The sequence below is a fragment of the Synchiropus splendidus genome, chromosome 10 (genome assembly GCF_027744825.2).
Source record: "Synchiropus splendidus isolate RoL2022-P1 chromosome 10, RoL_Sspl_1.0, whole genome shotgun sequence".
NCBI classification, from domain to species: domain Eukaryota; kingdom Metazoa; phylum Chordata; class Actinopteri; order Syngnathiformes; family Callionymidae; genus Synchiropus; species Synchiropus splendidus.
The window spans coordinates 6,604,855-6,619,343 of NC_071343.1; the positions used below are offsets into that span (position 1 = coordinate 6,604,855).

At 40.3% G+C, this 14,489-nt stretch overlaps 1 protein-coding gene across 6 annotated transcripts in view; it reads right to left on the minus strand.

Annotated features, from left to right (window-relative positions):
• Positions 1-14,489, minus strand: part of myo1b (myosin IB) — a 52,412-nt gene that overhangs the window by 16,465 nt on the left and 21,458 nt on the right. For all 6 annotated transcript variants that reach the window (XM_053876696.1, XM_053876691.1, XM_053876690.1 and 3 more), the window contains 10 exons: positions 13,330-13,424; positions 10,401-10,505; positions 9,300-9,346; positions 8,001-8,064; positions 4,934-5,032; positions 3,340-3,443; positions 1,885-2,032; positions 1,320-1,438; positions 416-502; positions 270-335 (listed from right to left, as the gene is read on the minus strand). In XM_053876696.1, the coding sequence (XP_053732671.1) occupies positions 270-335; positions 416-502; positions 1,320-1,438; positions 1,885-2,032; positions 3,340-3,443; positions 4,934-5,032; positions 8,001-8,064; positions 9,300-9,346; positions 10,401-10,505; positions 13,330-13,424 (934 nt within the window). The remainder of the gene's footprint in view (positions 1-269; positions 336-415; positions 503-1,319; positions 1,439-1,884; positions 2,033-3,339; positions 3,444-4,933; positions 5,033-8,000; positions 8,065-9,299; positions 9,347-10,400; positions 10,506-13,329; positions 13,425-14,489) is intronic.

Here is a 14,489-nt window from a genome sequence, read left to right on the forward strand (position 1 = left end):
ATAAGGTACTCAACGGGGTTTCCATGCATTTAATCAAGCAGAAAAGTATGGCAACGTTTGCAAAACTTTCTACAAGAAAAAAAAAAAACGAAAAACAAAATTTCCATTTCAGAATATCAAATGATAAATTCTAAAACTTACTGACTCCTGGAAGCGGCTGATCTAATCTCATCTGAATACACTGTTTATCAGCCGGCGAGAATCGCACAAGGATGTCAACACACATGCAAACAGCCAGAGGGTGTCTGTGAAACCAGACGGTCCCTTACCTCAAATATCTCAAAGCCATAGATGTCCAACACTCCCATAACCTTGTGTCGAGTTTGTGTTTGTGCCTGCGAGAAGATGATGACAGTTTGGGAAATGATTAGTAGTGAGCTGTTGTTTACATTGTGAAACAAAAGAGTCTACTTACTTTAATGCTTTCATTGATCCTTGTTACGAGCCAGCTGAAGAGACGACTGTAGAGGTTTTTGGCAAGCGCATCTCGGGCATAGTAGGCCTATAAAAACACGGATGATGAAGTATTTAATAAGACACTGCGTCACAGATTTTCTCTGACAGCAAAGCAGTATTTCTCTCCTTCGTTTTTGCTTCAACACTACATGAAAACTGACATGACTTCAGAAACTGAAGTAGAAACCTCAAAGTGTACATGGACTGACATTGTGAGTGGCCTTTCTGGGGGAAATGAGACTTACATGCAACACACGCATCATGGGTGCTAACAAAAAAATCCTAGCAAGGACTTACAGTGTCCATGTTGTTTTTCAATTGACACACTGCTCAAACAGTACATTCCAAGCTTCTACATGGAGGGAACAACTAGACATTAAACCACTTCAATTGTCCAAAATTGTATACATAAACAGGAAAAAAATTAATATGACCAAATATGAAGATAATAGTAATCTTGGCTAAAAAGACCAGTGAAAGTACCTAAGACTCATGCAATTTTTAAGAAAGTGACAAAATATACAAAAGAAGGCGACACAAAACTCCCGTAAGATCAAATCAGACAATGGGTCATTGTCACAAAAAACATGAGTTTGCTGATTCAGTCTTAAGAATTCCGTTATTTCACACACAAATGGATCTGTACCCAAGCATACATGAACTCAGTCACCTCTAAAACGTGACCCACATACATCCTTGCAGAGAAAGCCCTCATCTATAATAAATAGGACTTCATGTAACATTGACATGAATAAGAAGTGGCAGCAAGTGGAGCGGGTGAAGGGAAAGAGATGTCCCCGTATCTTTTATGCATTTTGTAGCAACACAAGTAGGACAGAAGAAAAGATTTCAAGATATCCAACCTGGGCTACGTTCAAGGTAGTGGAAACCTTCTCCATCTTGGCCTCAACTGTTCTGTAGCTGAACGCCCTCTCGAGCACGGACTGTTCCGTCCCCAGCAGCTCACACATTTCCTTCAAGTCTGGGAAAGCATAGGTGAAGATATAAGAAGTGGTTAGCATAGGTACACATGCCGCGCAAACAATAACTGAATCAGTCTGAGCAATTAGGACTTTTTAAATGGTGCTTTAACTCACAAGAAAAAAAACCCCTGCATCTTCAAAGTGTCAATTTGAAAAATGGAGGCGAACGGATCAGTGAGTAACATGAACAGTCTTTGAATCAGAAAAAAATAATGGGTTTCTGCGCTGAACTGTCAGAAAGATGGATCATGCCCCTGTAACTGAGGGAGAAATGCAAATGAAATATTTGCTTAAAAAGAATGACGTGTGATCGCGTGTTATGAGAGCAGCCAACAGGGGGCAGTAGCATGACAGTGGGTCAATCAAGTTCAGGGTCAAGAAGTTTGAACATGAGAACAGGCATAATGCATTTCTTTTTTTGCTCAATAGATTTTAATGACTGTACCATTTTTGTCCTTGATGCGGCTCTCGTCTGAACCGTTGCAGCGGGACTCTGGTTTGAACTCAATGTTGCCTAGTTTCAAGACAGCTGCCACCAGCTCAAGCACAGACTGTATCTCATCTTCCATGAATCCCACAATCTGCATGGCATTCTGGGAAAAAAATTAGTATCATTAGCAAATATGAAACAATAAACTATTCATAATAATTTCTGATCATATTTTGAGAGCAAAGGATAGAGGGAAATTAAAATACTTCAACATATAAGACAATGCAGATGTGTTTTTAAACAGCCAGAATTATTGTGAAGTCAGCGAAAGGAGAAAGTGAAGACAAGCAAAGCGGTTCATGGGAGCAGTCAAGGAGGATGTGAAGAGGAGAGTAGGGAGGACGATCAAGATGGGTCAGGGTGGAGGAGGGAGACTTGTGGCAACTCCTGACAGGAAATGCCAAAAGTAGAGCCACTGAAAGAAATGTTTTCAAAATTAAAGTCACCGTGCATAACCCAATAATAATAATTTGTAAAAAATCAAGATATAAATAAAAACACATACGAAAATAATTACTACAAAAATAGGGGAAAAGGAATCCATTTCCTGTTGTATCAGTGAAAGGGGAAACTGGTGAGGCAAATCATTTTTCTCTTGAACTCCTATTTCTAAATGCAAATTCACTTGATAGTGGGATGACCAGGTGACAAATGTTGTGTTTTGTCACTGAGCCAGCAGCTTAAATGGAGTATAAAGATTACATTGTATTATGCAGGTGGCCAGCAATGGATGTATGGCTGAGGGAGTAAAACAATGAGTAAGAGGTAAAGCCTTCTATTGTGTGGAAGGAATGTCCTTTGTGTATCCGCCGACAACACTGGTGGAACCATGGAAAAACATCAGGAGAAAATGGATGATATGTAGGATGTGGAGAAGCAAGCAAGCAGTGAGAGGGTGTGTGCCAGAATAGCACAGATACGCGAGTATAACACGAGAAGGAACTCAGAGACACAACCATCCTATATACCACACAAACACCTGCAAAAGTCAGGACACGAGGACTGCAGACAGGAAATGAACTGAGTTCTTTTCTCTCTCTCTTTTTTTTTATAACTAACAGAAGAGGAATTTAATCAGATTTAAGTTTAGGTAGCACTTCTTCCTGCTGCTTCAGAGATCATTGTCTTTCATCAGTGCCTGGTATGAAGCTAAAGAACAATCCAATCTCAGGTCTGGAAGATAAGAGGAGGCCAAACGTAGGCCAAGAGTGAACATAAGAATGCAGTTCAATCAAAGACAAAAGCTGCCTGGTTTTATGGAATGAACCTGGTTCCAGAAAACCTTTGCCACTTAGGTCAATAAAAGATAAAACGCGACATTGTATTGTTTGCAGATCTATGCCTCAAACAGTAGATTTAGGTTTCTGCATAGTGTTTAACCGTGAATACAGAAACATGCAGTCCACTTACTCTGACTGTCCTGAAGTTTGCAGCGTCATCCAGCCCATTGACGACGGCAGAGTCCAGACTCAAGTAGTTGTACCTGCTGAAGTCTCGATCGAGCTTCAGTTTCTCTGTTACACAAGAATTAAAACCAGTTTCATTAGGACACCTTCCAGCTGTTCAGACTTCAACCCCAATTTTAAATTTGGTGGACAGGATGGTGTTTTGTAGTTGACACAGTGAAGACCATACTGTGTTCTCCCATAGAGATATCATTTTTTATGATGCTGGAAAGCACTATTATGATTCAGAGAAGTCTGAAAATGAAAAAGCGAACACATATCAATTGGCTTTTTACTGTCTTCTGTCTCTGTAGTTGAGGACCTTAGCTTTCGGGCAACATGTAGCTCACAATTGTTTCTGTTTACCTCAACAAGTGCATGAGAGAAGTGTTGATGTGCTATGGCTTTTCAGGAAGGTTGACATTCATCAGCAACACTAATATGAATTTTGACTTGAGTTTTAAATAGTGATGTGCCGATGAGGCTTCATGAAACAGTGCCCTCATTTTCAGAGCTCATGAGGTGGCTTAAGGTTCCATTGAAGTGGCAGATAGTGCCATCTAGTGGGCTCTGAAAATTGGGACCCTGTCTTATGAAGCCTCATCAACCCATCATTAGTTTTCCCGTTCATGAGAATTTTGAGTCAGTAGTTCAATCTTTACGTGACTCATGTTTAAATTGCTGTAATTTCGACGCTTCTCCAAAGTCAATTTCCAGGGTTGTGTGTGTGGAATTTACATCAAGGCACACGCCACATGGAGCTGCATGAAAAACAATCACTGATATTTCCTTATAAATTTTTCACAGCAGTGTTCTTAATCAGCTCTTATAATTGGTTTGTTTTTCAGAGAACCACTCAAAAGAGCTGTATGACGGCGATAAACAATATAAAATACTGATTACCAACATGTTCAAAATGTAAGTTCCATGGAACTAAATGATCTGACACCTTCACACTGCCACGTTTCTGCGACCTTTATATGCGGATAGTGAGTGCTGGGAGATCAAATGGCCTCTCTAAACGCCCCTCATGTGTAGCAAAGAAATCCATTCCTCTTGTGGGTGCATGAGTCAGGTTTCATTAGTGGCAGCATTAACTACAACTCAATCAAGCCCCATCTCATGTGTGCAGGCTGGAGTCAATGGCCATTATGTTGCCCTCTGTTCTGGATGTGAAACAATGCCCTCTGCCTAAGGAAAAGCAAACAGACCTCACAGCTTGTCTTTTGTTCTCCTGGTGTTTGTCAAGCAGGAAGAAGGTGCTATTAATGCATGGGCCATGTGTTACACCACAAGTCCAAGACATCCTTTTGATTTTGATGACAACTCAGCAATGTATGGGCAAGTTAAAAAAGAGGACCACAAAGTCAAGCCGTGATAAGGCCTCTAGTAACAGCTGCTTGCAGTCTGTTCGTGGTCAACTTTGATTCATTACATCCTGTGCACAGTTGTGTTTATATCCCTGCCAATTGTCTCATATCCATAATTTCAAAAACTTTGCACGCTGGCTGGGGAAGAAAACAAAGGCCAACGCGGCTTTTAGATCGCAGACAACTTACTGAGTGTGATGTCTGAGGCCCCAGACAGGAGCTGATAAAAGATGTGGAAGTTCCTCTCCCCTCTTGGCTGTTTCACGACTCGGGACTTCTCAAGCAGATCTTTAAAAAAACAAAGGAAAAAAAAGGGAAACTGTGAATCACCGGTCTGTTATAGCAATGCTCCCCACAGGAGGTTATTTGAATAGAAACTTTATAAATACACAGATGATCTCACATCTCCACCTAATGCTGACTCGGAAAACAAGTCTGCATGAGGCGCTACTGAAGCAGCTGTGGCCTTACGACCATGAGCTGGGTGTAGACCAACACATGGTGGAGGCAGTATGTGAAAAATACCCAAGGATACTGAGCATCAGCCCTTTCTTCTTGGTTTCCAACCAAGTGCATCAGTACCTGATTAAAAGGGCAACCCTCATCTGTTCACCACATTAAGCCGAGTATGATTTAATTACAGGCCAACTACACGGCCCTGCAGCTGAAGCTACTCGAGGTCCTCTCTCTCCCAACTGATGGCTTCTAATTCAGAATATTCAGAAATAAAAGAGTCCGATAAATATCCCTTATTGTCTGCCAGCTAGGATGTTGAGTCGACGTTTGTCAGCTGGAAGGGGTGCCACAGCATTTCACTGAAGTAAACAAACCAACGGAGAGGTGCCTCTGACATTAAATAAAGTGAAGCACCAATAAAGTTAGGGGGATGTCCATTGCACCAAAACACCTTTCAAACTCTAGTGCAAACTTTATGACACCACTCTCACATGAGGTCGGAAAGATTTTTACGTGTCTGCAGTATAACACATTTGCGTAAAGGTGCATGCTCGCTCAGCTGAGTGGTTCTTCAACTTTGCTCATATACAATTACATCATGAAATTGCTTGGAAGCTCTCTAAGAGAAAGCGGGCCCTTCTAAATGCATCTTAAAATGCCCAGTCTCATTTTGTCTCGTAGCTCTGCTCCCCTACTTCCAATTCGCTTGCTTGACATGACCTCAATTTCCTTTTTATGAGCACAAATGACACGTGTAGCAGCATCTAGGTTTAGGAAAATCTTTCCAGGGTTTATTAAAACTTGGTATGAAGCACATGCTTAACTACTTTGAGTGTTTGAGCAAGTTGGAACATTGAAAACGTAAACATTGTTGAATAGCTGTGAAACACTGAAATATCATATTTAATGGAAAAATAGAACTCTAAATTTTAAGTGAGCTGCACTGACATTGAGTCAATAAATATGTGGATATGTTTTAAGGCTTCCAACCCACGGACAGCAGTAAGCACTCAGCCTTCAGCTGCTTGCTAACACACAATCACACCAAACGGATTTTGGATACTGAATTCTGGATGCAGATTTTTTCAGATCGATTTTTTTTATGCTTAGCATTGAATTTTAATTTCATGCAGAATTTATTTCTAAACTGATAAGTTCAAACTGATGATTTCCATGTCAAAATCATCAGTTCTAATACTGAAAAAAAAAAATCACATCACTATTCAATATCTGACGGAACAGCTATACTTCCAAATGAAGGCGATTGACTTACATGTGAACCTTATGTATAGAGATAAACCGATAACAAGTATCCTTCCGATACCTGGCTTGAGTACTTATACTCATAACACGGCCACCAATACCACAAAACCAATACCTCAAAACCAATACACCTTAACCACAGCAGACAATTTCTGAATGTCAGTTAACAAATTTGTTAAATTTGTGTTTGTACTGCAGTGAAACTTGTGACCATCACCAATGTACAAGAAAAAACATACTGAGGAATAAGTTACAATGGACAAAAACTCAAAGTAATTTTATGTGTAGTGGAATAAGCACTTGGTAAGTACTGAAATGCAAGTAGTAACCAATCAGGATTTCCAGTGACAGATGGACAGAGGGGCAGAGGGCAAAACGAAGAAGCAAAAGAGATGAGATGCTGAGAGTAGTGGTTTTGGGAATCTGAGCTGAGCTGAGCTGCTAGTGCCTCTCAAGGATCTGCTGGACCTCAACAGCAAATCTTTCCTGCTTCGAGTAGACTTCGCAGCAAATAAAGAGGTAGAGTTTTCAGTAATGCATGTGACTCACTGCAAAAGAGGCGAGGCAAAACATGTCCAGTTTGTGCACAACCAGTGAATACATTTGCATTGCGATTAGACAAAAGCCTCACAACTTTCCTCAATCTTTCGGCTTCAAACCTGACTGGTGGGTGCCGAGGGGGTACAAGCGCACCTGACCAGGAGTCGTGCTGACTAGTGCAGTTGGGTCCAGTGTGTGCTATGGTGGTACCCAGTGGACATGATTAACATCAGCATATCAATAAGATCAAAGAGGTAGGCAAGTAGAGAAGAAGAGTCCTGTAAAGGTTTAAAATGTTTGATGTAAATAACTGACCAGAGTTAGGAGATGTTTGTGAAAAAAACAATAGACAATGTGCAACCAGTTTATTTTAAAACCCTCATATAGTTTTCAGGCATGTTGTGGAACCACAGATCAGTGAAAATAATTATGAGACCCACAAGTAGACAGTTTTGTCTGCAGATGTCACATGTCACTTGCTGGATTTTGACAGACGGTCCCTTGTGTTGAGACAGAGACAGAGGTTCTCTTGTGTCTCAACTCCCCCTTTTGTTTCTGTGACCTCCGGCAGGGAACTCCGCACAGACAAAACAATTTGAAAAGAACCATGATGAAGGAAAACCAGAGAAACAGTTGAGGGAGATCAGATAAGAAAGAAAAGAAAGCATATTTGTACTTGGTAATCCGTCTTTAACTGCCAAATGATTGTACTGTGTACTTCTGCTTGTAGTATATTGTATAATAAGGCAGATATATTAATATTATGAAGAACCTGACTTTCCATGTTAAAATTGAGCCACTTTTCCATTGGAACACTCTAGAACTTACTTAAATTAAGCTTTTAAGAGAGAGTTTTTTGATAACGAAAGAAAAAAATATTAATATTAACTTAAATTGAAAGTAATTCAAACAGAAAATTGGCCAAAATTTGGTTTGCTATCCACCTTGGTGAAATATTAAGGTTTCATTTGATCGGTGGCATGTCTACAAAACTCACAGTTGCTGATGACTCCGCCCAGCGGATCTCCCTTGAAGTCAAACTCGATGTCCATGTACTTTCCCTGTTGATCAGAACACAGCAGTTAGAGTGGCACAGTCTGCTGAAACTGTAACTCGACTTTACAAGGTCTTCTTCGCAGAAGATCTCTGCGAGTGACAAATGAGCCACTGTCTGCCAATCACAGACTTAAGAGCTCTGAAATATTCAGTCGCCTTGAAGAAAGGGACTCCTTCCACTGCCAATTGCTTTTCTTTCCACTGACAGACTCAAACTATTTCAGTCCCGCTCAGCCTGCAAGTAGGATGTTTAAACAGAGAGGCCTGTGTGCTTCACCCTCTGATGTTTTAAGAGACAGCTCCTCGGGACGGGCTCTGCTCGACTGCTGAGTCAGCTGCAGTCAAATTTAATAAGCCCACCGAGCTCTGTGAAAAACAGTGGACGATTTGACTCCCTGGATTGTGACCTGATGGTAATGTGATGGACTGGTGTGCAGACCAAAAGACCTCGCCTGAAGGTTTAAGCCAAGGTTACCTAAATATAAACAGATCAGGGTTATAATCCTTTATAATACTCTGACACAACCATACAAAGCACTGCCCTGCATTCATAAGAACCATGTCGGTAGGTGATTAAACTCTGCGTGACGTATAAAACGATAAATAATAAACAAGGATGGCACTACTTTACAGAAGGAATTTGTGCCAAGCCACTCGGGCAAGCACAAAAACAGAATATACAACAGAGCAGCTGCACAGGATCCTTTGGACCTTACTTGCTCATGTTTACAACCAGGGAGTCGACTGCACTTCAATTTACCAACAGAGAAAGACAATGAAACAGATTAAAAGAGGACCATAACAACAGAAGCAGATGATTGAACCGTATCTGGGGAGTGCCTTAAAGCCAGAGTGGAGTCTGTCATGATGTTGTTATTACTACAGTTGTGCGTGACATTGCGCTGAACTTGCAGAACCATTAACTCATAATTAATCAATGACTCATCATCAATGACCGAAGCAAGGTCATCGGTCGACAGTTTTAAGGTCAATTTACGGGCAGGGTTGGGAATATTACTTCAAAGGAAAATAAACGTGCAGCACTTCAGGTAGTTAATTAACTAGCATGAGACGATGACTTGCGTTATCGGAGGATTACACAACACTCTGAACTTTTGATTTGATTATTATTTTAAATACGACAGACAGTCCAGTCGAATTCTTCACAAACATGGATTGGTTTTGCAGCAGTGTACCTTAAAAAGTGGATTATCAACTGCCATGTAGCATTGGTACTCACAAATCTGGATGAGTTATCGTTCCGTACTGTCTTGGCGTTTCCAAAGGCTGTGAAAGAAGGAAAGAAAAATGCAGCAACTTATTCAACATTATTCAAACTGCGTCAATCTCATCAACTTATATCAACTATATACAGTATATATGCACCTAATAGAAAAATATCACAGATGTCATGCTTATCTACTCCGTCCTGTAAGGTATCTCTGCTGTGTTCAAAGTGGGTTTTAGATTTCCACCTGAACACGGTAAAACATTAAAAAGCTATTTAAGTAAGATGTATCCCGCCAGCATTAGCATAACTGCTTAAACGTTGATAGGCGCTTAATAAGGTGTGTTTAAGCGCATCACTAATGTGAAAAAGTGGGCTGGGAGACGGCAGCGGAGGAGGAAGGCAATAACTACAGACGGATGTAGGGAACGCTCAATGGAAAGAACTAGCTGGAAACTAATAAAGATTGCAGGAGAGTGAAACGAAAAGGTTTCAATCATGGTGCTAGTTTGCAGAGAAAGTGTGTGGAAGGGAGGGTAACTACTCCTGCCTCGGCTTCTGTTCAGCGTTCGGGCAATTAAACGTCGAGGAGCAAAACTCTCAGACGTAAAGAGTTTCTGCAGCAACACAGCTTCATCATTCATAAGAGTTTCCTGTCCAATGCCCCCAATTAAAGTACAGCTTTTAGGATGCCAGCTCCAATATTGGGGAATAAGACTGTGTAGTCTGTGTAGTGCTCAGTCAATAAAAAAGGAATGTGCTCTGCCACAGGAATCCTTTTTAGACTATTAACACACAAGTAAATTAACAATAATTACCCGTAATAAAGGCACATAAAGTCATTCCGTCTGGTTCATAAAAGTATTTACAGACAAATAAATGTATTTTGAATTATTTCTAGTTTCTAGCTCAGGAAACAGAGGAAATCTATTTACTATTATTAGAAAAAGCCATCAAAAATGTATGTAATTGTAATAAATTAAATTCATATAACGTCTGTAATGTCTTTTGTCTAAAAACAAATTAAACAAAAAGATGAATTATGAATTCAATTTAATTTGCAAGACATCTGACTAGTGGAGATTGTGATGCCTTTCCAGGCACTTGACTCACCTTCCAGCACAGGATTGGATTGAAGCAGCTGCTCCTTGACCTTATTGACCTCCTGGCCCTTCCCACACACCGCAGCCACATATGACATCACCAGTTTACTGGCCTCTGCAACACACATGTACGGGGGAGAGGAGCATGAGGTCAGAGCCGACTGGACGTGACACACTCTTTAGCTCATTCCCCTCGACGCTCGTTTTGTTTGGGTGTATAGTAATGTGTCTGGGTTTGCAAGAGTAAGAGGTGGTCTCCCCTTCTGAAACCACATCATCAATTCGAGATCTGTGGTGACCATGGTTGCATCATGCTGACATCACCAAACGGACTGAGCTCAGTGGGGAAATGGATACAGCAATGACGGTTTACGCTGAGACGAATGTCAGACGAGGGAATTCTGACAGGACTTCTGGCACATGTTCTGTCTGAGTGCTGCTTTGTACAGTGCATGTTTTACTTGACATCTTGATCCTCTCCTCTTCGTCTCTCACATGTAGAGTATGTGTTGGGGATAAAGATGGGGATGGTTGATTTACGTTTGGTAGTTGAACTCTGTCAGAGACTTCAGGCAGCACTTTTAACATGAATCTGATAAGCGAAACTATAATTCAAATTATTGAACCAGTATGTGAAACAGAGGCATCTATAGTACAGGGGTAACCGTTGTTTCACTAACATGATGTCCACCGGGAAGCACAACAGGAACAACATGATTTGAGTGACGTCAACTGGCATTAGGATCATCTCGTCTATCCAGAAAGTTGACCCAATAATCATGCAAAGGAGGGGCCGGATAGCATCCGCTGATCGACAAGTTAAGGTTGACAAGGAGGAAGACGCATCTTAAATCAATAAAATGTAAAAATATTGAACTGCAATAGCTGCCTTGACAAAGTTGAACAAGATTCCCATCACTGCTGATAACGTCTGCCACACCTCATAGAGACGCTATAAACTTGATGACCCCACTGACGTGCTTCTGATGGCTTTATACGACAAAGATTCCGAAGGAACGAGATTAGTGAAATCCAAATTTATCTTTGCTATTTGGCAGAAGGACAACTTGGGGGGTAGGGCAGGAGGATAAATGCTTGAAAGCACACAAACATTTTTTTTAGCTCCCAATATAAAAGGCAGGAAAAGTATAGTTTTTTCATAATCATCAATATATGGTTCTTATTTACCCAACGTTATCAGTCTATATTGCTGAATTTCTTTTAGTTGACTCTCAAATTGATCTGATGCCATTTAATCATAAAATTGTCAAGCAAAGGCTGCTCTGGAAATAACTTATTACTGCAGTAAACGGGCAGTAAAGTGTATCTAAGAGTTTATTCATGAGAAAGTAGCAGATGTGCAGTACTGGTCTTCCATCTTTATGAAATATAATTCTAGCGATAAGGTATCTGAGGTGATGTAACAGTGACGCAGTGCTATTTATTGAAGCATTTCATGTTTTTAATCCATTGTCAGGCAATTAATGAAACACATAAAATAAAATGTAAAATGTTTCATAAGCACATGAATGTTGGAGTAAAAGTTATTTTGTAAGCCTCTAAATGATCTCAGTTGCCCACCAATAAAATGGTATCAGACTATGCATAGTAGCACACAACACAATAAATGATTCATAACTGTAGATTTTCAAGGTTGCATAATAAAAGAAAGCCACACCAAGGAAATGGAACACTAAGCAATAAATGGTGGGGAACCAACATGGGCTGGACTTTACATATATAACATTTGGTTGTCATTTGAACTGTATTACAATGGTGGTGATTTATGGTGCCAATGACCCACGGCCCACGGACTCTTGAATCTGGATGTACCGAACGGAGCGTAACAGTATTTCTTCATTCCGTAATTTTCTGTTCGACGTTAAGAGTAAAATTCCCACTGAGATTGACGGCACACCTGATGGGACTTCATGGGAAAACAATACAGCAGTCTAGTTGAGTAAAGAGGTGCATTGATTCTAGACAAGAGGCTTATTGAGGATGTCATGCCCTAAACAATGGACGGCTTTCGTGATAGTGGACGCTCTGAACCCATGGGTTATTTCCAGAGATGCTTTACGAATGCAGCAGCCCGTTTAGTGAACCATCTTTAAGAGAGCAACTTGAGGCTTAGTGCGGCAACATGACAAGACTGAATAAAAGCTATCATTGTAGCTCTGATCTATATCGGTACAAGGCACCCTTATCAGCCAGTTGTGATCAGGAGTTTTGACTAGACATTCAAGATGTCTGTGGGACAAAACAAGTGCAGGCAAAAAGACAAAGATAGAGCCCAAAAAATAAATACTATGACTGATGCAAGTTTCATCATGAAACAGGCATGACGTTGGAAAGATCTTGTTGAGTCAAAGCCCGGAGCACTGGGTCAAGATAGAGAACTGGATATTCCTCAACACATAGTTCTGAGCTAGACATGTCAGTGGCTTTTGAGGGGCATTAGAACAACTATTCTTACCTGTATTCTGTAATCCTGTACTGAGTCATGAGCCCGCTCAATATTAGCATTTCTTCCGTTAGTCCTTGATAAATCATAAAGTCCTTGTTCAATTCATTTTATGATTCAATGTGACCCTTTTTAATAACAGTTCCCTCATACTTTAAGTTTCATTTTTCAAAATAATTAAACATAATTATTTTAAGTAAAGCAATATAAATACAGATAATTCCAGCGTCATGAATTACTGTGATTCGAATATTGATCAAAACAATCAGGATCACAATTTCGGCCATACTGGTGCAGCTGGATCCTGCAGTAATAACTCCAGCATGAAGAGTTAAAGAAGGACCCACACAACCTCCCCGCTGCTGTGTGGATATAAAAAAGTGGACAGCGTGGGTGGTATGACCGCTAAAGTCACATATTTACACGTAATGAGAAGGAAAAACAAAGAAATGGATATCAGGATTCCCCTCCTCACCTGTTTTTCCTGCCCCACTCTCTCCAGTAATGAGGATGCACTGGTCCTTGTCCTGGTCTCTCAATGAACGGTAGGCCTCGTCTGCCAAAGCATAGCTGGAAGATAAAGAAAAACAACATTAGATATATTTGACATAAAACGAGCTCAGAAATACCGGATTATAGTTATGGTACAGAGAATGGTCCTCTAATGGAAAAACTGCAGCGTCAATTTGTTATATAAGCTTTCAATATGAATCACAAGAGTTGCCATTGATTTTTATGTCAGCGCATTTTTTGTCAGTAGAAAGAAACACACTGGATTTCTATTGTTCTTTGTGCGCAGACCATTATAGCAAAGCTGGTTGAAAAAAGTACTTACATATCATTCAAAATCGGCCACACAATTAGTCAGGCACACAGACTACAACACTTAACTGCAAGTCTTTTAATTGTCTGAAAGTTAAAACCTCTTAGTAGGAATGATTTTTTCCTCCATGTGTCCACAACTACTCTGGAAAAACTGTGCCATTAATGGTATAAACAAATACTGACCCATTCCTTTTCAACCATTTTCTATCATTTATTTTAAGAGAAAACAACAAAGGTCTAGGGACAAAGACATGAATGAAAAATTCATACTGTCTCTAGTCTTTCTCTAATATGTCAAACTGACATGCCCAAAATAGAGTACTGGTAAAAACAAGAGTCTCATTTATTCTACTTTAGCCAAGGGAAACATACGCGGCTGCAAATATTCACTTCCAATTTTCTTCAGGCAGCAGAACACCAACAGGAGCGTTTCACATTAACTCTTTTCCAAATCTGGGCCAGATGTGAGCATGCAACAAGCTCCTGGGCAAATATTGAAAGTGGGTCTTGCTCTGTACAACTAGTCTTGGCATCAACACACTAGCAAGTATCTGAATTATTGCAGGGAGTTCATCCAAAAACAGTGTTTAGTACACCCCAATAGGAAGGGCCTCAGGAACAATACCATGCTCAAACCAATAATGTGCCTAAAGAGGTCACTTGTACTTGGAATTAAAACATCCTTTACTAAAACTACATTACACTGGACTACTACCAATATGAACCTTTACAGTGTTTGATAATATTCATCTTCCTGGCTCGATACAAATTTAGGAAAAGGGTTGGAGTCGTATCACACTACATTAGATT